Genomic DNA, 25,743 nt, shown 5'->3' with positions numbered 1-25,743 from the left:
TTAAACTACACAACTGTATGAAGTCCAGAGCCTCCAATGTACGGATTGGATGGATATACAGGTTGAAAACTCATAAAACATCTAATTATTTATATAATGCTGTATGTGATGTGAAACATTTCTTCTTGAACAGAGTGCCATTAAAGATGTAGGTGAATAGTTACCAATCATCATGGGACTGAATTGGGGGTAGTTTGCTAAATTCTGTGTCAAAGGATGCTATCTGACTGAAGGTCAACCCTAGTGATTATTTTCTGATGTGAAGAATTAGATTGTCATTTTAGCATAACAGAGGTTACTGATCAACAAGTTATCCAATCTATTTTATAATAGGGTCTCATTACTTGTCTTGCCCCTCGAAGTAGTAAATTTCACACTGTGTGGACTAATATTTTCTTTTAATGGTTCTAAATGGACTTTTTGTAATCCCACCTCATTTGCTGTTTTGCCATTGGTTCTGGTGCTCTTCACTCCATGCCTCTAACATTGCAATCCTTCTACAGACTAACCGCTCCCTGCCCATTATGTTTCTCAACATTGTCCCTCCCCATTTATCCACTCCACCTGTACTCCAACAATTATCTCCTCAACCCTATTTCAAAGCCAAGGGCATCCCCCAGAAGTTTTAATATAAACAGTTATACATTGTAATAATGACTTGTAAGTAGCCTGATGTACCCATCACCTCCTTGACTATTTTGCTTGTATGTTTTTCCATTTTATCCTTTAGCCTTGCCTTTTTAGGATATAAGCTCTTCTGGGTGTGGACTGTCTTCCTATGTTTATACAGCACCTAGAACAATGGAGCCCTAATCCTGATGGGGGATTTTAGGAGGTACCATATTATAAACAGAGTAAAAATAGTAATTAATAAAAAGAAAATGTCAGAAAGTTCCCAGCAACTTGGGAGAGTAGCAGATAAGTGGGCTGTTGAAGCTAACATTGTCAACAGTGAGAATCAATTATTTCTACTGTAATTATATAACAGCCATGATTTCTATATTGTAACCAGATTTCTACAAAATCCATAATATGCTGGAAGTTTGGAGGGGTAGAGGCTCTCATTCAGCTCAGGGTTTGTCCTTTTGCAACACATTCGCAGCAACCTCCTCCTTTCAGCTGACAGACTTCGTAGGTTCATTTCAAAGCTAATCAGCACCACTACTGATTAGCTAGAGCAGTCACTGCTTAGCAACATGAAGCACTTCTTTTCCCCTCCCTACATCAAAGAGCTGAGCATGTGCTTAAGTATTCCCAGCCCTTGCCTCCCAATGAAGAAATAGAAAAAATGTAAACCTGATTATGTCAGGTAGCACGACAGAGTACTACCAGGCTAGTCTACAGATCAGTGTATTAAAGAACTTCTAGATTCACAATAAAATATGTCCCAGGTTGACACAGAGCCATGGCACATTTCAAGTGATGTCTCTGTAACTGAGCTTGCTTGCTTACCTTTTCAGTGGCATAGGTCCATAAGCCAACTGTGTGGGAAACATTGGCATCTACTTGTGCTCGGTCACAGCAGCCTTCTATTCTTTGTAGGACCTCTAAACAGCTCAAAAATACCCAGCAATCCAAAGCTCCAGGAGTAACAGAGACCTGAAGATGAACAGTAAAGGTGATTGAGAAATGAATAATTGCTTGATCATATTAGGACATAGCTTGAGAGACTGGGGAAGAGGTGCACTGCATGGGAAGTAGCTTCCATTTAAGGAGATTTAGAAGACTGAGGGCTAGTGTACACTACTGCTACATCAGCGCCGCTGTAGCATGTCTGAAGACATGCTACGCCAATGGAAGAGTGCTCTCCTGTCAGCATAATTACCCCACCTCAACTAGAGGTGGAAGCTATGTCAGCAAGAGAGCATCTCCTGCCAATATAGCGCTGTGCAGACACCGCTTTAAGTTGATGAAACTTACGTTGCTCCGGGGGGTGGGGGTTCACACCGGAGTGACATAAGTTACATCAACTTAAATGGTAGTGTAGACAAGCCCTAGGTTTGCTCAATTTGGAAAGGAGTAAGAAAATCTGATAAAAGCATATTAAACAACAAATGGTATAAATACATTGGGAACTCCTACTTACTCTGTGTTGGGATACATGAGCAATGTGACAATCAAATTCTAAGGCACCGAATTTAAGATAGAGAAGAGGAAGTGTTTTTTAGTGCAACTAATAATTATCTCATGGAGTTTTCACTACCATGGTATCTTAGAAACAATCAGAAGGATTAACTTTGACTAAGAATAGTATCTGCAGTTACAATAGCAAGGATAAGACTAATAAGGAATTAATCACAAGCTTGAGTCAGGAAGACATTTTCCCATAATGACTTAGTACTGTTCCTGAAAACTGATATATGATCAGCGTACTAATACTTAACTTTGGTCATCTTATATACATTGGGGATGATCAAAATTTATCCCCCCAGCATACCTGATAAAGCCACGGTATAACACTAAGATACAGTAGTAACACACACAGTTCTGAAGTGAGCTGCTGGCCCACATATCAAGAAGATAGCCTTCCTGCCCTATTCCCCACACAACTATACATTTGTTACCACATATAAGTTAATTATTGGCTATAGATCAGACATTGGTAATGAATTCAGGAAAGAAGCATATGAATGACTATCAGCTTCATAGTACATTTATATTAGTTTTTCAGATAAGGCTCAGAACATTTTAACAGTACAAGACAATCATAATGCTACCTCCAAAAAAACAAACCTTTATGCCCCATGTCAGCTGACTCGGGCTCGCGGGGCTCAGGCTGCAGGACTGTTTCACTGCTGTGAAAATGTTTGGACTCTGGCTCGAGTCCCTGCTCTGAGACTCTCCCACTGCACAGGTCATGATCCTCACAGGTAGATATTTATTTTAAAACATATAGTAATATATATGTAATATTGTAGCAATATTACAATTAGAAATTTTTACACCATTATGTTGATAGTACACTAGCAGTGCTAAATGTGTCAGCGGCGAGTGACAACTGGACAGAAACCTCTGTTATTAAACAAGAGATGTTATTTACATAATGAATTACATTACACTAACTCACTTCTAGTAGCTTAAGCTCCTGCACGCAGTTGTGAAGAAGCTCTAGTGCTCGCTGGGACACCTCCCACGGTCTCTGTAGGAAGATCAGCAACGTGCACTGGCGAGAAAACAGGTAACTGCGCAAGTCTAACAGAGTGGCTTCTTGATTCTGAATTAGCTCTCGTTTCTCCATATCTATTGGTTTACGGAGAATCAACCCATTCCAGCTCCGCACTGGTTGGCAGAAAAATGTCAACCAATTTGCTCCATCTAAGTAAACAAATAGACAGTTAACGTCCAAACCCATTATTTTAAAGTAAGGTTTTTGTTTTTGTTTTTTACCCCACAAACAACGTTAGGGCCAATACCTATATAAGAAGCCTGATTTTCAAAAGTGGCACCCACACCTCCCATTACTTAAATACTTAAAATTAGGCACCCAATTTTCAAAATGTTGACCTAAATACCTGCCAGCTATAAGCTGTAAGACAACGGGTGTACAGTGCATTTCTGGGTGATTACAGTAAATCGCAAGTGAAATTACAGAAAGCAAGCTGAGCAACTTTATCTGTCTGAGCACCCATTAATTACACCTCACCATGATAGGTGTGTGTCCCTTAGTTTAGGGATCTCGGCCTCTCTCCCACTAATTCACTAGAAGTTATTTGTTAAGTGTTCCATACATCTTTGTATTTTTACATCTACACTTAGTGGTATCTGAACACCGCATGTCGTATTATGAAATATCATAACATCTCACTTATACAAAATAATTGATTTCACATTACTGGACAGGTCTCGAAAGGTATGTATCCCATGTTATTGCCAAACTGAAATGAACTCAAGTCTCACACTGCTTGTAGAAAACAATTTATATTAAATATACAAGGAAAGAATTGTATACATATGCATTAACTGGGCATGGCATAACTCTACAGTGTCTAGAATTCCTTACTGTATCTAATTTGAAAACCACTTTTTAGCCGATGTCTAAGGTAGCCTGTAATCACGCATGTTGTTTAAAAAATCATATTAGATTCAATGGGAAGCCTTCAAAATAGCATACAGGAAGATTTGATTTTTAATGACTCAATAGCAAGCTTTGGGAACAAGCAGCAGCAGCACCAGGGCCAGATCAAGACATAGGTACTTTAGACCCATGGCTAGGGCCCCAATTCTTGGACTCACATGAGACCAGAATCTCAGCTTTCATAATGTTTCTAGACCTCACGGATGCAAAGAAAAGCTTGAACACACGACCAGAGTATAACTGTTGCCTGTCTGAATCTGGAGAGAGCATGAAACAATAGCTCTAAGTATCATGAACTGTCTCATTCATCTTAATTGAAATCTGCTGCCACCCCAGGAAAGGGTGTGGCAGAACCATATAGGCTGTGCCTAGGGCCCTGTTTTACTTTAATTTGGTCCTGAGCAGAACAGGGAGTGGAACTAACTAATCTGCTGCACACATTCACTTGTTGATTTAAAGCACTTACCACCAGCACCAAAGTTAACAACATATTGAGAGAACAAGGCATCAAGTTCATCATATTGGACCAAGGCATCTTCAAACTGCTGCAGCATTTCAAAGACAAAGGCCAGCTCTTCCTTTTAGCACACAGACAAAGAAAGGTACAAGTTATCAAAATGTGTTGCAGTCAATATTGTGGATTTTAAAAGTTAACTGAAAAGGACTCACTAACCCAAAAGGACTTCTCCAAACTTGTCTCTGAGGGTTTGAATACCCAGGACAATGTAATGTCACAATTAATTATACTGCTATAACTCCCCTGATGGACACCCTAATTCCAGAATAAGAGTGCCTTTTTCCAGGTTAACCTATACTGCTTCCAAAGCTAAACGGGGAAAAGATAAACTACAGTAAGCCTGTCCACATGGAAAAAGTTATAGTGGTATAATTATACTGGTAATTTTTTCCTGTACAGACAAGCCCTTACTCACTATAATAAAATATTTAGCACAAGCCTTAACTCTCAGGAAGCTCATAAAACTCACCTCTTCCAGAAAACACTGTTGATGTACTTATAATTTATTCATTCTATTTGTATTATGGAGACACTAGTTGCAGCTCCACAATCAGGGGCGGCTCTATGTTTTTTGCTGCCCCAAGCACGGTAGTCAGGCGGCCTTCGGCGATGTTTCTGCAGGTGATCTGCCGGTCCCGCGCCTTCGGCGTACCCGCCGCCGAATTGCCACCGAACCCACGGGACCGGCGGACCTCCCGCAGGCATGCCGCCAAAGGCTGCCTGACTGCCGCCCTCACAGCGACTGGCACGCCACCCCCCACGGCTAGCCGCCCCAGGCATGCGCTTGCTGCGCTGGTGCCTGGAGCCGCCCCTGTCCACAATTAAAGTTCAGTTTTACACTTAAAGCAGGGATTCAACATATGTTATGTATGAAAAATTCTACCTATTCTCCCCCAAACAACAGCGTTTACTCCATAGAATAAACTTTCTGGGAATTTACAAGTAAATCTGTTAATGAGTTTAACTAATTTTAACTCCTAAACAGGTCCTTTAAGAAATGTAGCACTTGGTGTCACCTTTCTTTCCATCCTGAATAGGGTTAACAGAATAATGCAAAAGCTTTGAACTTCAGCCTACGCCCCTACATGACTACAAATAAGGTATTTAGTATTTGTGGTTTCAGATAACACTGAATTTTAAGACATTTGTTTTTCTTCTCTTCCCCACTTCTCATCCCCACTGTCATCATAAGCAGAGTTAAGGCTTAAGCATGTTTAGATTTATTTTTTTTTAAAACCTTAACTGATAATTTACTGTGTTCAACACACTTAGGTTTGGGATAATTGCAACAACATCCCAGTAATATGTATTTTATCCTAAATTACTGATCTGTACTCACCCTCAACTCCACCTTAATGAGACTTCTCCTGTCCAACCACCTGGTTTTGTGTTATATAATGAGCTGGGGGTGGGGGGGCTTGGCGGGGATGCGAGAAGTCTCAAGAGGTGGTGGGACCGATCTTACATAATGCAAAAACTCAAAACTATATGGCATCACACATGGGAAATACCTTCTAGTCTACATTTTAAGAGAAATATTCTAATCAAATCAATCCCTAATGTTGTAGTTTGAATGTGCAGTTTTTTCTGTAAGTGTTTAAATGTTTATTAGAACAAATCAGATACATTTAGGAGTCATGCAGATCGGGAAATTCAAAACATCTGAAAACAGAATTCTCTCCAGAGAATTACATGATTCCATTTTAAAAAACTTTAAGGTCATTTATACTCTGATAACATTCTAAGCAAAAGAAAGTTTAGTAATATGTAGAGCACATTGGTATAATAATTTAACTTGAAGGGTTCATTTGCACAGCCATAATATATTTTAATTTTTAAAGACCTTTGTGTAAAGGCAATGGAACAACTAATAAAATGCTTATTAAAAAAAAATATCTGTGCTCACAACTAATCCATAGCCTTTCTGCTATCCAAGGTCCTAAGAGACACAGAAGCCTGAACAGATCTTGCAGGTGAACACAGCACCACAAAAACATTGCAGGCAAGAATAGTGACAAGTTTTGCCATAATACTAGCCTCCGTATCTTTTAAAAAGGAGAGTGATCTAAAAAAAAAAATACAGCCAAAAAGAATGCTTTCAACAAAACAAAGGACTAAAAAATTTAAAAATTTCTTCTTTAAGTCTGTACCTGGACCATGAAATACTCGCAAAAACTCCACCCTGGCTCAGTCCTCTTCTCCCTCAAAGTTCTCATGTCATCTTCAAACTTGCCTAGATTTTTGGTAAAAGACATGAGAAGCAGCGTCCTGAGTTTTGTCAGGAAGGCGTTCCAGGATTCCTGAGAACGGGAAGAGTCTTTCAAGGGGTCAGACAGTACCACACATCTGTAAAGATATTGATGGAAATTATTTTGTGGGAATAAAAAGTAACATCCAGACAAACTTATAATAGCCCCTGCAATTAACTACTGTAAACAATGTCAAATCGAAAGAATGGAAATCTGAGTTTCCTTGCTCAACATCAATTCAAGACTTTTATTAGTAAATGGTATGAACTAAGGACAGACAGTCAATGGAGGTAACAAATAATAGCGTTAAAATGATAATGTATATTGAACAGCCTTGTACTGTAGATAGAAAGGAAGCATTCGTTGGGTAGGCGGGAGGGTCCTGACACCTGTCAGGAATGGTCTAGTTATTGCTTAGTCCTGCCTTGGAAGGGGAGTGCAATAGACGATGTATCGAGGTCTCTTCCAGTCCTACACTTTATGATTTTAGGATAGGTTTAGAAAGAAATTTAAATTTGTGTTCCACAAGACAGGAGAGATTACAAAATGAGTATTCTATATTTTCAAAATCAATAAAAATATGTTTTAGAAATCCAAAAAACACAAAAAAAGCTCTGCTGTGTAGGTTCCTGGTGTAAGGCTTTATAAGCCACAGGAGCAAGGGGTAGGTGGGGTTTCCACTATGGGCATTTGCACATTCCCTGGTGGAATGTTCTGGTCTGGAAAGAAAATCCCAGTGTGCAGCTTTCTATACAGTCTAGTGTTCCGAAAGATGCGTGCATCATGCACCTTCCCTGACCACCATGCACTGATGTCAGTCAAATGGCCCCGGTGATCCACCAGCGCCTGTAAGACCATGGAGAAGTAGCCCTTTTGGGTTGATGTACTCGGTCACGATATGGTCTGTGGCCAAAATTGGGATACGAGTTCCCCCCTGCAATTAGGGAATCTCATTGCCTCAAAGTCATCAATTATTTGTCCTGGACATTACTGAGAGTCACTGTCCTTCAAAGCAGAAGGTGATTAATGGCCCTGCACACTTGCATCACCGCAGCCACCACAGTGAACTTTACAACTCCAAACTGGTTTACAACTGACTGGTAGCAGTCTGGAGTTCCCAGCTTCCACACAGCGATCGCCACTCGCTTTTCCACAGTGAGGGCAGCTCTCACTCTGGTGTCTTTGCACTGCAGTGTTGGGACACGTTCCACACACAGTTCCAGGAAGGTGGCTTGCTGCATACAGAAGTTCTGCAGCCACTGCTCGTCATCTCATACATTCATCATGATGTGATCCCACCACTCAGTGCTTGTTTCTCGAGCCCAGTACCAACAGTCCACCATGGCAGGCTGGCCCATGAACGCCTGCAGCAATTTTGAATTATTTGTTTCCATGGCAGACAGCAGGGCAGGCATCACCGATTCATTCTCTGTCACAGCTCATGAAATACTGCAAGACCAGCCACACTGTGTTCATAATGCTCAGCACCAGACTGATCAGTAGCTCTGGAATTATGCTGTCAGACAGAGGTGGCAGGCATACGGTTTACATGGACTGTTGAAAAACAGCACAAAACGAAGTAGGAAGCCCATGGAATGATGGGACAAAAAAAAAAAGCATCATGTGACAGCGAGCATGTCCCCACGGTGCATCGTAATCTGTTACCAGAGCTCCCAGCGGCAGAGGGTGGAGAGTTGCACAGTGAGATAGCTACCCTGATACAACAACGCTGTCGATGAAAAAGCAATGACTGTGGATACGCTCAGCTGACACAAGGAATGTTGTGTGGACATGCTCCACTGATGTTATTAAAGCGACTTATGATCGTCAACAAAACTTAAGTCAAATAGTGTAGACATGGCCTAAGACTTTACTCTTGTACTTTTCCTCTGGCTCACTGGTGATGGGTTTACATAAACCTTGAAAAACCAAGGATTTGAAGTTCTGAAAATTGATTTTGGTTACTTCATTCATTCTGAATCAGTGTCTACAAAAATATAGCTTCAGTATGTTTAAAGCCTTTTATCTTTTCTGGAAGAGGTGAACATCCAGAATTTAACTGTAGCCCTACAGAACTACTTTCCCCCCCCCCCCCCCCTTTTTTTTTTTTTTTTTTTTTAAATTTTTATTCCAACCACTACTAATTCAGGAAAAGATGCAGCAAACTTTTTCCTCCATTGGTTCATATTTTGGGACAGATGGACATACATCTTACCAATGCCATTTGCTTAATGTTAGGCATCAGGGAAGTTACTATTCTTTTAAGTGAAAAACTGGACCTATTAAATGATTAGCCAGAAAACTAGTTTTACAATTATAAACAATATTTTTGAAAAAGTCCTTACCTGTCACTTTGCTTGTTACAGAAGTCATTTCTTATTTTATCTACTATAGATGTTCGGGGAAGGATGTTGGTTTTGTTCTTTTTTTTTGCATCGCTCTCAACTACCACAATTAACCAATCCACAGAGCTGTGCACTTTCAGAACATTCTGCCACTTGGTGATGTCATCCTTTACTGTAGCTTTGTACACTTCTGTATCCTGGGATTATAAGTAATGAATTAGCAAATCAAATTGACAATCTGGACAAATTTGAAAGATTTATTTTGTTAAAACAGGAAAAAAATATTTCAAATGATACCAAACGGAATTAGTGACACAGATTATTGAGAAGTTAAACAAGGACAATGTCAAGGTAAGGTTTTATTCTTTCGATTGATTACTTTATTATTACTACTTTAGACTATTGCAAATGAAAGATTTTTAAAAATCAAATTTACCCTGAACAACTCATTGAAATTTGGAACTTGATTCAACTAAGACAATGAAACTAGACTGATTAATTTCATTTTCTGGTTCTAATACACCAACAGTGCAGTGGCATTTGGGCTTTCGAACACTGCTGGAAAGTTTTAAGTTGTTTGTATCTTCAATGACAAATTTAAACAATTGAAGTAACTCATTTTCTGTAACTTTTTTCTTTTTATAGCTCAACTATGAACATGTTGCTATGAATATTCACGATGCAAAGTTGTTTTGGTTAGTTGTGATTGGTCAAGTCAGATGGTTAGTGTCTTTTTTTTTTGATTGTATGAGAATTTCTCCTATAATGAGGATAACTCCCAGTGAATGAAACATTGCAAATAAGATTAGGGAGTATTAAATTTTTCCATTTTTGGATCACGAATCTTATCTAAACCATGATTCTTTTAACAGATTAAATTCTGATTTACTGACTGTGTGAAATATCTCCCATTTTCATACTGGGACAGTGCATGTATGCATTGTGTTGCTGCCAAGGATGTGGTCAGATCCTTGTATAGTTTAGTTTCCACTATGCCAGAGCTCTGGGAAAGTGTTTTGGAAAACCTGTACTCCTGCTGCGTCAAGCAGTGTCACTATAAAAAAAACGGTTACTCGCCTTCTCGTAACTGTTGTTCTTCGAGATGTGTTGTTCATGTCGATTCCAATCAGGTGTGTGCGTGCGCATGTGCACGGTGGCCGGAAGATTTTTCCCTTAGCAGCATCCGTCGGGTTGGCCTGGGCGACCCCTGGAGTCACGCCCTCATTGCGCCTAATATATAGCCCTGCCGACCCGCCACCTCTTCAGTTCCTTCTTGCCGGCTACTCCGACAGAGGGGTAGGAGGGTGGGTATTGGAATGGACATGAACAACATCTCGAAGAACAACAGTTACGAGAAGGTTTTTTCTTCTTCGAGTGCTTGTTCATGTCAATTCCAATCAGGTGACTCCCAAGCAAATTTAGGAGGGGGCAGGTCGGAGCTGTCCACTGACTGGAGTACTGCTCTACCAAAGGCCGCATCATCTCTGGCCTGCCTAGTAATTGCATAGTGTGCAGCGAAAGCGCGTCTCAATGACCACGTCGCTGCCCTGCAAATTTCCTGGGCGAGGACTTGAGCCAGGAAAGCTGTTGATGAAGCTTGCGCCCTTATAGAGTGCGCCATTATCAGGGGCGCTGTGATCCTTGCTAGATTGTAGCACTCAGTAATGCAGGCCACAATCTATGATGAAAAGCGCTGTGTCGAAACAGGCTGGCCCTTCATCCTGTCCGCTACTGCGACGAAGAGCTGTACCGACTTCCTGAACGCTTTCGACCTTTCAATGTAAAAGGCCAGCGCTCTGCGGATGTCGAGAGTATGGAGCCTCTGTTCCCTGCTAGTCGCATGAGGCTTGGGGTAGAAAACTGGGAGGAAAATGTCCTGGTTGACGTGTAACTGCGATACCGCCTTTGAGAGGAAGGCGTGATGGGGCCTGAGCTGAACCTTGTCCTTAAAAAACACTGTGTAGGGCGGCTCGGACGTTAGAGCCCTGAGCTCAGACACCCTCCAGGCTGAAGTTATTGCCACCAGGAATGCGACCTTATAGGAGAGGTAGAGCTGGGAGCATGTTGCTAAAGACTCAAAGGGATGCCCCATGAGCCTAGAGAGGACCAAGTTAAGGTCCCAAGCAGGAACCAGTTGGCGGACGTGCGAGTACAACCTGTCGAGGCCCTTCAGGAAGTGACTGACCAGGGGGTTAGCGAAAATCGAGCGGCCCTGTACCCCCGGGTGGAAAGCCGAGATGGCAGCTAGATGTACTCTTATGGAAGACAAGGAGAGACAGTCTTGCTTTAGGTGGAAAAGGTAATCCAAAATCTGGGGCACTGAGGCCAGCATCGGGGAAAAGTTGCGCTGAGCTGACCAGATTGAAATTCTCTTCCACTTCGCCAGGTACGTGGCCCTAGTGGAGGGTTTCCTACTACCCAAGAGAACCTGTCTGACTTGCTCTGAACAGGAAAGCTCGAAAGTATTGAGCCATGGAGCCTCCAGGCTGTGAGAGGCAGCGACTGCAGGTTCGGGTGCTGGAGCCGCCCATGATCCTGCATGAGAAGGTCCGGGAAGAGTGGCAGGGTAATCGGGGCTCCCACTGACATGTCTAGGAGAGACGTGTACCAATGCTGGTGGGGCCAGGCTGGTGCTATGAGAATGACCCGAGCCTGGTCTCTGCGGATCTTGAGCAGGACCTTGGGGACGAGCGGTAGGGGTGGGAAGGCGTATAGAAGGAGGAGGAATGCGTCCGCTGTGGAGCCCGGACTGTGATTCTGGAAGGAGCAGAACTGCTGACACTTCTAGTTGCGTCGCATGGCAAAGAGGTCGATCAGGGAACAGCCCCACCCCTGGAAGAGCGAAGATGCGATGTCCGGGCGAAGGGACCACTCGTGTCTGTGAAGAGATCTGCTGAGGCGGTTCACCAGCTAGTTCTGGACCCCTGGAAGGTACGATGCCTTTAGATCGACTGAGTGCTCTATCCAAAAGTCCCATAACTTGAGGGCTTCCTGGCACAGGGGAGAGGAGCGTGCACCTCCATTTGTTGATACAGAACAACGCGGTCGTATTGTCCGTCATGACCGATACACATTGGCCTGCTAGATATGGGCAGAATGACTGACACGCTAGGCGTACCACTCTGGGCTCCCTGACATGGATATGAAGATGGAGATTTGTCTGTGACCAGAGGCCTTGCGTCCTGTGGTCCCCCAGATGCGCTCCCCACCCCAAGTCTGACACGTCCGTCACTAGCATCAGGGATGGTTGTGGGGCAGGGAAGGGGACTCCTGAGCACACCTGCTGAGCGTCCGTCTACCACAGGAGCGAGTCGAGGATAGGGCTAGGTAGGGTCACAGTCCTGTCCAAGATGTCCCTGGCAGGAACGTACACTGACTGAAGCAGCCGAAGCATGAGTCTGGTGTGCTGACTTACGTACAGGCCACCATGTGGCTGAGAAATTTGAGACAATTTCTTGCGGTGGTAGTGGGGAACTGCCTGAGTCCCTGGATCATGGCGTTGAGGGCCTGGAATCTCGCCCGTGGGAGGAATGCTCTAGCTTGGGTTGAGTCCAGAACGGCCCCTATGAACTCTATCCTCTGGACTGGGGCAGAGTCGATTTCGTTTAGTAGGAGGCCCAGATTCTCGAAGGTGACTCTGATGAATGCCACCTGAGCTTCCACCTGAGCCCTGGATCGGCCTTTGATCAGTCGTCAAGGTATGGGAACACCTGTATCTGATGTTTCCACAGAAAGGCGGCGGCGACGACTGCCATGCACTTGGTGAAGACTCGAGGTGCCACTGACAGGCCGAAAGGGAGGATAGTAAATTGGTAATGGGAACCGTTGGCCACAAACCTGAGGAACTTTCTGTGGTTGTGCGCAATCGCTATGTGAAAATACACGTCCTTCAAGTCGAGGGCGGCATACCAGTCTGCTGGATCCAGTGAAGGGATAATGGAGGTCAGGGAGACCATGCAGAACCTGAGTTTCCGGAACCTGTTGAGGTCGCGCAGGTCCAGGATAGGCCTTAGGCCGCCTTTGGCCTTCGGTATTAGGAAATAGCGGGCATAGAAACCCTCGCCCTATGTTGCAGTGGAATCTCCTCCACCGCCCCTAGTGCTAGGAGCGATTGCACCTCCTGAATGAGAAGTTGCCCGTGAGAAGGGTCCCTGAAGAGGGACGGGGAAGGGGGGTGGAAGGGCGGGAGGGCACAGAATTGGATGGAGTATCCCCTCTCTACCATGCAAAGCACCCAGCGGTCTGAAGTTATATGGGACCATGCATAGTAGAAAGGAGATAGTCGGGAGGAAAAGGTAAGGCAGGGTGAATCCAGTCTCTGGTCTGGTACGCCGTCCTCGACTGCACCTTCAAAAGGCCGGTTTAGGGCCAGAGGGCGGTTTGGGCTGGCCTTGATTAGCGGAGGGATGTTGCCTTCTCCTACCGCTCCGGTTCCTCCTCCTAGAATTATCCTGGTGGTTCTGCTGCTGGAACCTTTGAGGAGGTTGTGGGTGGAAGTGTCTCCGCTGTGTAGCGGGGTATGCAAGCCCAAGGATCTGAGGGTGGCTCAGGAATCTTTTAGGCTGTGGAGCCATTTGTCCGTCTTCTCTGAAAACGGAGTCTCACCCTCAAACGGGAGGTCCTGAATTGTTTGTTGGACTTTGGGCAGCCCTGCGGAGCAACTGCTGTAGAACTCTGTCCTCTAACGCAGGAGCTATGGACGTCCCTGCCAACGCTTCGTCTGGCAACGAGGAGGAAGTGTGTGCCGGTGGTGGAAGCTCCCTGCCATCTGCCCCGGATGGGTCATGTGACCCCCGGGGCAGCATTGGAGGAGGTGGTGCCAATGTCGGTGCCAGGGCCGTAGTCAACGTCGGCAGTAGTCTCACAGGAGGGAGCTGCATCGGCACACTCACAGGAGCCACCGGGGTCGGGGAGGAAGGTGCCGACATCGGCACCTGGTCTGTAGGTGCCTGCATCGAGGTAGACGTCAACAACAGTGCAGGCGTGGGAGACGGGTGTGTCGCCGTCACGAAGGCCGGTGCCGAAGTCGGAGCACAGCACGGTGCCAGAATCAATGACGGTGCTGTAGGGAAAGGCGTCGGGACCATAGGCGCCGGGTGCGTATGCACAGTGGAAGGCGGCACAAAAGTGGCGGAAGCGACTAAAGACGTCGCTGAGCATGGGCCCTAGGTTCCTCCCTGGCCCTGGTGATAAGCCCAGCGAGTCCAGAAGGGCCACTGAGGCAGGTTCTGCCACTGCGGAGGCCACGCCTGATGCTCCCTTCCATCTCTGCCGACCTCGCGCTACGGGTTTCTGCTCCTATTTGAGCGATAGGAGTCGGGCTCCGAGGTCTCAGACACTGAAGACCACGGAGGAGCCGATCCTCGGTGCCTCGAACGTCAAGAGCTCAGGGAGCGGGAAGGCTCTCTGTCGGAGCATGTAGGTGCCGATGGACAAGGCGAAGGGGAGCGCCTTGACATCATAGCCGACTTTCCCTTAGAGTGCATTGGAGGACGGGGCTCCGTCGGCGCTGAGGGTTCCTCCCTGGCAGGCGAGGAGATCTCTGGCGGCCTGGTACGCTTCCGGTGTGGATGGGAGCTGAAGCTGCTGTGTAGGCGGCGGAGACCGAGGTGGGGACGGACTCGACTGCCTCACCAGGACAGGAGTCGACACGGCCCCAGAAGGAGACGCCGAGGAGTGGCCCGCCTGGGGTCGCACTTCGAGGCTTAGCCGGAGGAGAACGGTCGTCCGGCTTTTTCTTCTTTTAAGGCACCGGCGAGTGGGAGCAGTGCCTATTATCAGATTGGCCCCGTGAGGAACTGTGTCAGTGCCGAGCGTCCCTGGAGGAGTCCTTCCTCGGCGCCAACATCTCTCGAGCCCGGGTCAGAATGGGGGCGCAAGGCTTTCTCCATGAGGATCACCTTCAGCCGCTGTTCCCGTTCTTTAAGTGTTCTTGGGCAGAACTCGCGGCAGATCTTGCAATGATCTTTTTGATGGGTCTCCCCCAGGCACCTAAGACATGACGAGTGCGGATCACTCTTACGCATGTGCCAAGCACACGCCTCACAGTTCTTAAATCCCGGGGACCGTGGCATACCACAGTGCCAGGGCCAGATTAGGAGGGGGGAACCCTCTCCTCCCCCCCCCCCCCAACTACTATACTAAACTTTAACTGGAGTACTACCAACAGCTAACTAACTATATACACGGAATAACAAAGAAACTTGCTGAGCAAGAGCCAAGGGAAGTTCCAGCCACTGTCACTGGCGGTAAGAAGGAACTGAAGGGGTGGCGGGTTGCCAGGGCTATATATTAGGCACCATGAAGGCGCGACTCCAGGGGGTGCCCAGGCCGACCCGAGGGATGCTGCTAAGGGAAAAATCTTCCAGCCATCGTGCACATGCGCACGCACACACCTGATTGGAATCGACATGAACAAGCACTCTAAGAAGAATATAAGGAGGATGTGGAAAAAGTCCAGCAGAGGGCAACAAAAATGACTAGGGGGCTGGAGCACATGACTTATGAGGAGAGGCTGAGGGAACTGGGATTGTTTAGTCTGCAGAAGAGAAGAATGAGGGGGGATTTGATAGCTGCTTTCAACTACCTGAAAGGGGGTTCCAAAGAGGATGGATCTAGACTGTTCTCAGTGGTGGCAGATGACAGAACAAGGAGTAATGGTCTCAAGTTGCAGTGGGGGAGGTTTAGGTTGGCTATGAGGAAAAACTTTTTCACTAGGAGGGTGGTGAAGCACTGGAATGGGTTACCTAGGGAAGTGGTGGTGGAATCTCCTTCCTTAGAGGTTTTTAAGGTCAGGCTTGACGAAGCCCTGGCTGGGATGATTTAGTTGGGAATTGGTCCTGCTTTGAGCAGGGGGTTGGACTGGATGACCTCCTAAGGTCCCTTCCAACCCTGATATTCTATGATTCTAAGTTACAGTTCAAATGCTCAAGTGGGCAAGTTTAAAATTTACTTTTTATGAACACTTATGCAAGAAAGACTTGATTGCCTTCCATGATCATTTGAACAAACAAAAGAAGTTGTGTACCGGGACAGCAGAAAAGTCAAAAAGTTCATTTTTAAATTATAGTGAATACTTGCAGGGTTTTTTGGTGTTATTAACCCACCCCTAGTGTTTATTAAACAAACAATGTCACTAAGTGTCACCAAGTCATTGGCTACTATCTCCTTCAAACCAATATACTAATACAGGGGTCGGCAACCTTTCAGAAGTGGTGTGCCGAGTCTTCATTTATTCACTCTAATTTAAGGTTTCGCGTGCCGGTAATACATTTTAACGTTTTTAGAAGGTCTCTTTCTATAAGTCTATATTATATAACTAAACTATTGTATGTAAAGTAAACAAGGTTTTTAAAATGTTTAAGAAGCGTCATTTAAAATTAAATTAAAATGCTGATCTTACGCCACCAGCCTGCTCAGCTCGCTGCCAGCCTGGGGTTCTGTTCACCTAGGCCAGCAGCGGGCTGATCAGGGCCTGCGGCCAGGACCCCAGACCTGGGGGGGGGAGGTGTTTCAGGGGTCAGGGCAGAGGGCTGGGGAAGGGGGTTCAGGGCAGAAGGCTGGGGTGTGTGGGGGGTTCAGAGATCAGGGCAGAGAGCTGGGGGGGTGCAGGGCAGAAGGCTGGGGGGTGTGGGGGTGCAGGGCAGAGGGATGGATGTGTGTTGGGATGTGGGGGGTGCAGGGCAGAGGGGTGGGGGGTGCAGGGCCGAAGGCTGGGGTGCTCGGCTCATGGGGGTGCTCCCAGCCCCCTGCCCTGAGCAGCTCATGGCAGGGGGCTGGAAGGGATATGCCCTGTTCCACCCCCTTCCCCCAGGCTCCGTCCCTACCTCTCTCTGCGTCCTCTATGGATCTGTGTGCACGCTGCTGCTCTTCCCCCTCCCCCTCGCTAGGGCCATCAGCTGATTGGCGCAGGGAAGGAGAGGGGGAGGGGCAGGAAAACACCACGCTGGGGGAAGAAGTGGGGTGGGGGGGAAGCTTGGCTGCCGCAGAACCAAGCTTCTGCCTCCTGCCCCCACAGGGAAGAGCGGTGGGCACGGGGGCTGAGTGGGGCTGGGGGCCGGGACCGCGGCAGGGAGCTGCGTGCCACTCAAAATTGGCTCGCGTGCCGTGTTTGGCACACATGCCGTAGGTTGCCGACCCCTGTACTAATACAATTGTTCCCAAAACAGACTTCCACGGTGCCCCACATTAAACTATGCAGTCATACATGTTGCCATGCACTATGACTCTTATCTGTTGTAAAAACTAAATGGATTAGTTTTTAATCCATAACATATTGACCACGTTTTATTAGTTTTCTTTACATTTTTGTGGTTACCTTTATTATTTTGTTAACTTTTCAAATAACTCTAGATGGTTAGAGCAGGATTTTTCCTTTATTTAGTTCACCATCAATACTTTAAAAAGCATTTATTATACCATCCTTACATTCCATCCATTTCCCCACTATCAGGAGGCATAATTTCCAGATCTCCTGTAATGTCTTAATTTATCAAAGACAGATTTGCACATTAGTGATTTCCTAATTTAATGGGCAGCAGGTTTAAAACAAATAAAAGGAAGTTGTTCTTCACACAGCGCACAGTCAACCTGTGGAACTCCTTGCCTGAGGAGGCTGTGAAGGCTAGAACTATAACAGGGTTTAAAAGAGAACTAGATAAATTAATGCAGGTTAAGTCCATTAATGGCTATTAGCCAGGAGGGGTAAGGAATGGTGTCCCTAGCCTCTGTTTGTCAGAGGGTGTAGATGGGTGGCAGGAGAGAGATCACTTGATCATTACCTGTTAGGTTCATGCCCTCTGGGACACCTGGCATTAGCCACTGTCGGTAGACAGGATACTGGGCTGGATGGACCTTTGGTCTGACCCAGTATGGCCATTCTTATGTTCTAATCTGCTAGTTTTAGTATATTGCATACCATTTCACACCTCACCTTCCATCAGAAACCACAACAGATTACCTTGGTGATTTAATGCACTTGAGAAACTCAAGTTCCCCAAAGCTTCAGTCTTCTCAAGTGCCATCTGATAACATCAAACTTGTCTCATATTAGGACAATGCAACTCCCCCACCCATTAGTGACCCTGGTAGTAACAAATGTAACCAATAGGAATAAGGGACAGAGTGTAGAACCAGCACATCCCATTTACCAAACTGGGACAGGGCAGAGCTGATTTTACCTTCAGTTCCACTCTCATCCCTTATTATGTGCATGGTTCACGCTTAATATTTTCCTAATACTTACACAACATTCTGTCCAATAAATATGAAGGAAGGGAAAAGTCAGGAGAGCCTTGTTTCCTTCTTTGGGTAACAACTCCTCTTTAAATTGAACAAAATTAGATTCAAGATGAATCATCTTAGGAGCACGTCCATAAGACCTATGCAGAATTTTAAAAGAATTACCATTAGTAATTGAGAAATAAGCAGCAAAACTAAAAGCAGAACAGAAATGACAGGGCAAACATTTATTACAAATTTAGCTTTTTTTAAAAAACCTCACAAAACTTAACTGTGCTCTCTATGGTTTGATTTGTGTAGCATCGATTCAAAAATTCATCTCTTTTCTCTGAAAATAAGATACATATATATTCTCTTTGCAAGGAAAAGGGCTGGAAACTTCCAGCTTTCATGTTAAAAAGATTCTCCTTTACATGTTCTTGTGTTCCTCCAAAATTAGAGGTGGCCTTTGACTGTGGACGTCACAGGGTCCAAAGCCCAATTCTGTTTTTAAGTCTTTCCCATATGCCCATTAAAGCAGGAACCAGGCTTATCTTCAAAGCATGGTTGCCCAAAGTGCAACCTGGAGATACCAGTAAAACTAATCTTTAGTGCCGCTAATCTCTTTAGGATTTTAAATTCAGCCTGGGTTAAATGTGGGAACAAACATATCAAAGGGCCCAACATCCAGAATTCAGGGAAAACTGGCTCTGAAAACCAGAAATCTTTCCTCCTGTTCAGCTTCCAAACCAACACAATTCACTGCACAGTGTCACATTATTAGTCACATTTTCCTAAATTCAACAACGTGCATGAAAATAGAACAATGGGGGGCGGAGGGGCGGAAATACTCTACCTTCTCCATTCCATGGGTTCTTTTGGAAGCTGCTGAGAAAGCATGGGATATACAGAAGTGAATAAATTCTGATCTCCAGCACCTAAAATTAAAGACCCATATTTTAAAAAGTTTACTCTTAAATCTTGTCCATATATATTTTAAAAGGGAACTATACCATAGTTACATTTTTAAGAGACTCATTTTCATACTGAATGCATGGATAACACTGATGTATAGAAAAATGCTTTAAAATAACATCTTGTTATTGAATATCTCTATGAAACACCATTCATATAGCTGTCCCAAAATTCCACAGAAGGTGTGAGAAAGAAACTCAGCTACAGCTAGCAGTCCAATGTTGTACATCATCACAAAAACCAAACAGCCTCCAAAAACTTCAATCAGCTTACACAAGACACCCTAGGTACTAATACCACTGTACTATGAAGCAAGATAAATAGAACAAAATGTACAATCCAGCACAGAAAACAGTAACTGATTTTCAGCAATATAACAGTATCCAGCTGACATTTACATCCTTGGCAACAAGACATAATAGGATGTTGCCCAAACCATTTAGTCTCTCTCCCCCCCACCCCCCGGCCCCCCAAAAAGATCAAGTAGATCAGGAAAAAAAAAATCTTAGTTTTAGAACTGTTTTATTATGTATTACATAAAATTACAAAATAGTAAAGACTACATCCCTCATTTCAATACTCCTTAAGTTACATTTTAAAAAAAAGTTATTCATAATATAAACTTAGAACCTCAAGAACTTTTTACTTTCCCAAGGGATTTGATCATCTAATTGCTACACATCAATTTTTGCCCAATTTTAAAATAGAGCATGAGTCAGCCATTGATTTTTTTTTTTTTTTTCATTCAGTACATTGTTCTTCCCATCATTTGAGCACCACCTCTCCATTAAAATGACATCAGTAACTAGTGTTGCAGCTCAGAGTAGATTCAAATTGTATATTTGATCTAGGAAACTAAATTTATCAATAAACCATTTGGAGAATAGTGCTCGCCAGATTAAAATTTTAAGTGTGTCAAATTTTAGACCTATAAAAACAAACAAGATTATCCAAAACCTAGAACACAATGAATTCACACAATCAAAAAAAAAAAAAAATCCTGATGTAGTTAAGATTGGGGGTAATGTCATCCCAAGGCATTTAAGGTAAATTAACAAAGGAATAGACTTGTAAGAAGTGTGGGAGGTTTTCTGCCTTTCAACTTGAATTGTCACCACCGAGTGTATAGAACAACCTCATCCTGTGATAGTGTGAACCGAGAAGAAAGAAAACTCCAACACTTACAGATCCAGCCTTTCCTTAGCCTGCCTTATAACACCTTGGAATGGGAGAATAATTCAGCTTTTAAATTTGGTTCACAATCAAATTTTGGATTGGTAGCATAGCTCAGCACGCTTATTGCGTAGTTTCGTTTTTAGTAAAAAGGAAGGAATCATCACTAACACCTAAAGTACCAAAAGGAGAAGTAATTCCTGCGTTCTGCATCTAAATAGGTGATTTGGATATTTTTAGCTCCTTAAAAAAAAAAATGCAACTACAAGTGTGATCTCGAAAAACATTGAACAAAAATCATATTAAGGCACTAGATTTCATGTATTTCTTTTTTTTTTTAAAACAATTGTTGCTTAGCATGAAGATCTCTCAACTAGCGTTAACTCATCTTTATAAATGCACAGATATATTGGATGTTTAGCCATATTTAGTTTAAATTACGTGAAATCTGAAACATTTTAACACCAAAAGTTTGGTTCCGAGATCCCAGCTATCTTTAATACAAGAATGACAGGACAGAGTTTATATCCTGCTTCTGAGCTCCCTGTTGGCAGCATCACAGAACAGTGATTTTCAACCTCTTCATTTGCAGACCCCTAAAAATTTCAAATTGAGGTGTGGACCCCTTTGGAAATCTTAGTCAGTCTAAGTGTATTAATAAAATTTGCCGATGACACAAAGTTGGGAGGTATTGCCAATACTGAGGAAGTCCAGAATATCTTACAAGATGATCTGGGACGACTTTGTAAACTGGAGTAATAGAAATGGGATGAAATTTAATAGCGCAAAATACAAGGTCATGCATCTAGGGACTAACAAGAATTTTTCCTGTAAGCTGGGGACGTATCAGTTGTAAGTGAGAGAGGAGGAGAAAGACCTGGGTTTATTGGTTGACCACAGGGTGACTGAGCCATCAATGTGATGCGGATGTGAAAAAGGCTAATGCAGACCTAGGATGCATCAGGCAAGCTATTTCCAGTAGATATAGGGAAGTTAGTACCATTATACAATGCACTGGTGAGACCTCATCTAGAATACGGTGCACAATTCTGGTCTCCCATATTTAATAAAGATGTATTCAAACAGGAACAGGTGCAGACAAGGGCTACTAGGATGATCCGAGGAATGGAAAAACCTACCTTACGAGAGGAGACTCAAATAGCTTGGCTTGTTTAGCCTAAGCTAAAGGCGGCTATGGGGAGATATGTATTTATAGAAAGAAATCATAAAAGGGATAAATACCAGGGAGGGGGAGGAGTTATTTAAGTTCAGCAGCAATGTTGACACAAGAACAAATGGATATAAACTGGCCATCAACAAATTTAGGCTTGAAATTGGATGAAGGTTTCTAACCATCAAAGGAGTGATGTTCTGGAACAGCCTTCCAAGGGGAGCAGTGGGGACAAAAACCTAACTGGCTTCAAAACTGAGCTTGAAAAGTTTATGAAGGGGATGGTATTATGAGACTGCCTACGACGGCATGCAGCTGATATGCGACTGCTAGCAGCAAATACCTCCAATGGCTGGTGATGGGACACTAGATGGGGAGGGCTCTGAATTACTACTGAGAATTCTTTCCCAGGTGTCTGGCTGGTGGATCTTGCCCACATGCTCAGAGTCTAACTGATCACCATATTTGAGGTCAGGAAGGAATTTTCCCCCGGGTCAGATTGGCAGAGACCCTGGGGGGTTTTCACCTAACTCTGCAGCATGGGGCACAGGGTCACTTGCAGGTTTAAACTAGTGTAAATGGTGGGTTCTCTGTAACAAAGTATTTTAACCATGATTTGAGGACTTCAGTAACTCAGCCAGAGGTTAGAGGTCTATTACAGGAGTGGGTGGGTGAGGTTCTATGACCTGCAATATGCAGACGTCAGACTAGATCATGATGGTCCCTTCTAACATTGAAGTCTTTGAGTCCGTGAACCACAGGCTGAAAACTTGTCAGAATGATTTCAAGTCATCAGAAAATCTTCCACTGTGTGGCCTTGCAAGTGATATGTACTGAAATAGCAAAGCATGTTTTCCTTCCAACAATCTTTGCAACAAACTAAAAAGGTATTGACAACAGTAATACCTTGTATTTGGAGGGAATAGATGTTGAACAATAAGGAAGGTAATTTCTGATCCCTTCATATTTCATTTAGGCCATAGCTCCCCATCAAACTGAGTGAGACATTCAAAACAGGTTGTGCAAGCAGGAAAATATTTTTTTTTATATCAAGCAACAAGGATCTCACTTTTTCCTCAGATGGGATTTTCTGGCAAGAGCAGCAAGCTTGTCAGCTGAGCGCAACATGTGTGATTTTCACAGCTGATGACAATGGCCAACAGGTCTTTTAAACAACTCTCCATGCAAGGTTTCTGGTGGCCTCCAGCTGTTAAAGCAGAGGTCCCCAAACTATGGGGCATGTGCCCCTAAGGGGCATGGAGGAATGTTTGGGGAGTGCGGGGGGGGAGGTAGGGTTGCCACCTTTCTAATTGCTGGTAACTGGACCACTGAGGCCCTGACCCACCACTTCCCCCAAGGTCCCGGCCCGCTCTGCCTCCCCTATCACATGCTCCTCTCCCCCACATCTCCCCATCATCACTCGCTCTAACATCTTCTTCCCCCCTCCCCCCCGGTTGGGCTCCCTCTGCTCTGGGGCTGGGAGAGCCTGAAAAGGAGCCTGCCTGCAGGTAGGAGGCTGCTTAGGCTGAGCAGGGGCTAGCATGGGTTAATGACCAGGCACCTCCCAGTGTCATGCGGTAACTGGACTTTTGGTGTCCGGTCAGTACATCTGACTGGGCGCTGACAGGTCCCCTTTTCGACCTGACTTCCCAGTTGAAAACCGGGCACCTGGCAAACCCTAGGCCTCGGCCAGCCTCGCTCCTAGCTCTCCACTGGAGTGTGTGTGTGGGGGTGCAAACCTGTAAAGTTTGGAGACCACTGTGCTAAAGCATCACATATGCATTGTGGAAGACTTGAGGTTCTCCTCCTCGAAGGGTGAGGGGGAAAATGGAGAAAAAAACTCAAAAATCAGGCTAAAACAAGACCCTGCTTTAAATCAGCCACAAACCTCATTAGACAGCCATTCCCAGTGCTACTGGAAAGCATGGGAGAGGATGCAAGCACACGGTTAGATCAGGAATGGGGACTAAAGCACTGAGCCTCACTTCAACTGCTAACTGTGCTGAGGAATTGGCAACAGGAATTCCCCTGTTCCTCTAAAACAGTGGTTCTCAACCAAGAGTACACATACTCCTAGGGGTATGCAGAGGTCTTTCAGGGGGGTACATCAACTCATCTAGATATTTGCCTAGTTTTACAACATGCTACATAAAAAACACTAGTGAAGTTAGTACAAACTAAAATTTCATAGACAATGAATTGTTTATATCGTGCTATACACTGAAATGTAAGCACAGTATTTATATTCAAATTTATTTTATAATTATATGGTTAAAATGAGAAAATAACCAATTTTTCAATAGTGCGCGGTGACATGTCTATATTTTTATGTCTGATTTTGTAAGCAAGCAGGTTTTAAGTGACATGAAACTTGGGAAGTACGCTAGATAAATCAGACTCCTGAAAGGGGTACAAGTAGTCTGGAAAGATTGAGCGCAACTGCTCTAAAACACTGGCAAAAGACCCTTAGCCTATCAAAACTCCTGTTAGCTGGAACAGGAAGGAAAGAAAGGTGAACAATTCTGGCTGGAAAGAAAGGCCCAGAGAGCCTCAAAGAACGGCTTCCTGTCCTCCTCCCCCACACACTTCTTCCTTCCAGACAGACATAAGCATGGTCCCCCAATGTGGCTATTGTACCTTTTTGTGTGCCAGTAAGTGGAACTGGCTTTCAGCTTGGGTGATCACATGAGGAACCTTGCATCAAACCCTAAACAAGGAAAAGGCAGAAAACCTAATGTACAGACAATGAATATGCACACAAGAGAAAAATGTGACCAGAACCACAAACCTTCTGTATTTCTAGCACTCAACAGCAATATCACAGTAAAGGAAGAGTACTGTATGCATGCACAAGTCAGTATTAAGTGCTTGCACGGGAATCTGAACATGAATTACGTCAGGGGTTCTCAAACTGGGGGTCAGGACCCCTCAGGGGGTCGCGAGGTTATTACATGGGGGGGTCTCAAGCTGTCAGCCTCCATCCAAAACCCCGCTTTGCATCCAGCATTTATAATGGTGTTAAATATATAAAGAAGTGTTTTTAATTTATAAGGGGGGGGGGTCACACTCAGAGGCTTGCTATTTGAAAGGGGTCAGCAGTACAGAAGTTTGAGAACCACTGAATTACGTTATCCCATAATCATACTGCTCTGTACTCATCTCAGAGCTGTTTAGGACGTTGCAGTTAACTTTGCTAGGGAGGGAAGATTAACATGCTGCAGAACAGCAACATTTGATGTTAAAAGATATTGTCACTTCTAGAATTGTAATTTCAGAATTTAAAGAAAATTATGGGATTGTTAATTTGTTTATTATTAGGTTTCAGTGTATTTTTTAACAACAGTATTTCCCTTCCCTCTAATATTCAGCTTTCAGTGATTGCATTAGATTATTAGAAATAGAAAATACTTTTCAAAAATTTTAAAGCTAAGGTAATGACTGTGCAATACAGACAAGCACAGGTACATGAATACTTCATGAAATTTTACAGATATCAGTATCTTCTTACAAGATTTATGCCTCAGTGACAAAAATAGAACTGAATGAAGTTTTTGAAGATTTAACATTTTAACAAATTGAACAATATGGCAAAGAGGATAATGTTGCTAGAAATCACCCTGCTCAAAGTGTAATAAGTAGTTTAGCATAATATATGCAACTGCATCACACTTTCCTGCAAACATTTTGCATAATATGTATAAAACGTATTGCAAACACAAGATAGTAATACAGAATGAATTAGGGTGGACACAATTGACATTGGCTTTGTGTAACACTGTTCATGAATAATTAGAGTATTCACAATGGACTATTATCTTCTATTCATCAAAAATGAATTCCCATATCTTACAATAAATGAAAAATTAGTTTTCAGTTCCCCATATGCAATCTCTCACACAGCAAAAGCCATAAGTAATTGCCCAACTTAGAATTTAAAATCCCTTTCCAGGCTTCATTTTTAAAGATCACTCATTGTGCAAGTTAGAGGTTGTCTACAATTAGGCGTGCGGCAATTCTCC

General features: G+C 44.0%; 1 protein-coding gene across 1 annotated transcript in view; it reads right to left on the bottom strand.

Annotated features, from left to right (window-relative positions):
• Nucleotides 1-25,743, bottom strand: part of TRAPPC10 (trafficking protein particle complex subunit 10) — a 95,900-nt gene that overhangs the window by 50,614 nt on the left and 19,543 nt on the right. Inside the window, exons 2-8 of the mRNA XM_065416068.1 lie at nt 19,262-19,343; nt 18,431-18,566; nt 9,187-9,383; nt 6,743-6,938; nt 4,542-4,653; nt 3,068-3,315; nt 1,453-1,599 (exon numbers count right to left, since the gene is read on the bottom strand). Of these exons, the coding sequence (XP_065272140.1) occupies nt 1,453-1,599; nt 3,068-3,315; nt 4,542-4,653; nt 6,743-6,938; nt 9,187-9,383; nt 18,431-18,566; nt 19,262-19,343 (1,118 nt within the window). The remainder of the gene's footprint in view (nt 1-1,452; nt 1,600-3,067; nt 3,316-4,541; nt 4,654-6,742; nt 6,939-9,186; nt 9,384-18,430; nt 18,567-19,261; nt 19,344-25,743) is intronic.

Source organism: Emys orbicularis, chromosome 1 (genome assembly GCF_028017835.1).
Source record: "Emys orbicularis isolate rEmyOrb1 chromosome 1, rEmyOrb1.hap1, whole genome shotgun sequence".
NCBI lineage: Eukaryota > Metazoa > Chordata > Testudines > Emydidae > Emys > Emys orbicularis.
This window is presented reverse-complemented; position numbering and strand designations above follow the sequence as displayed.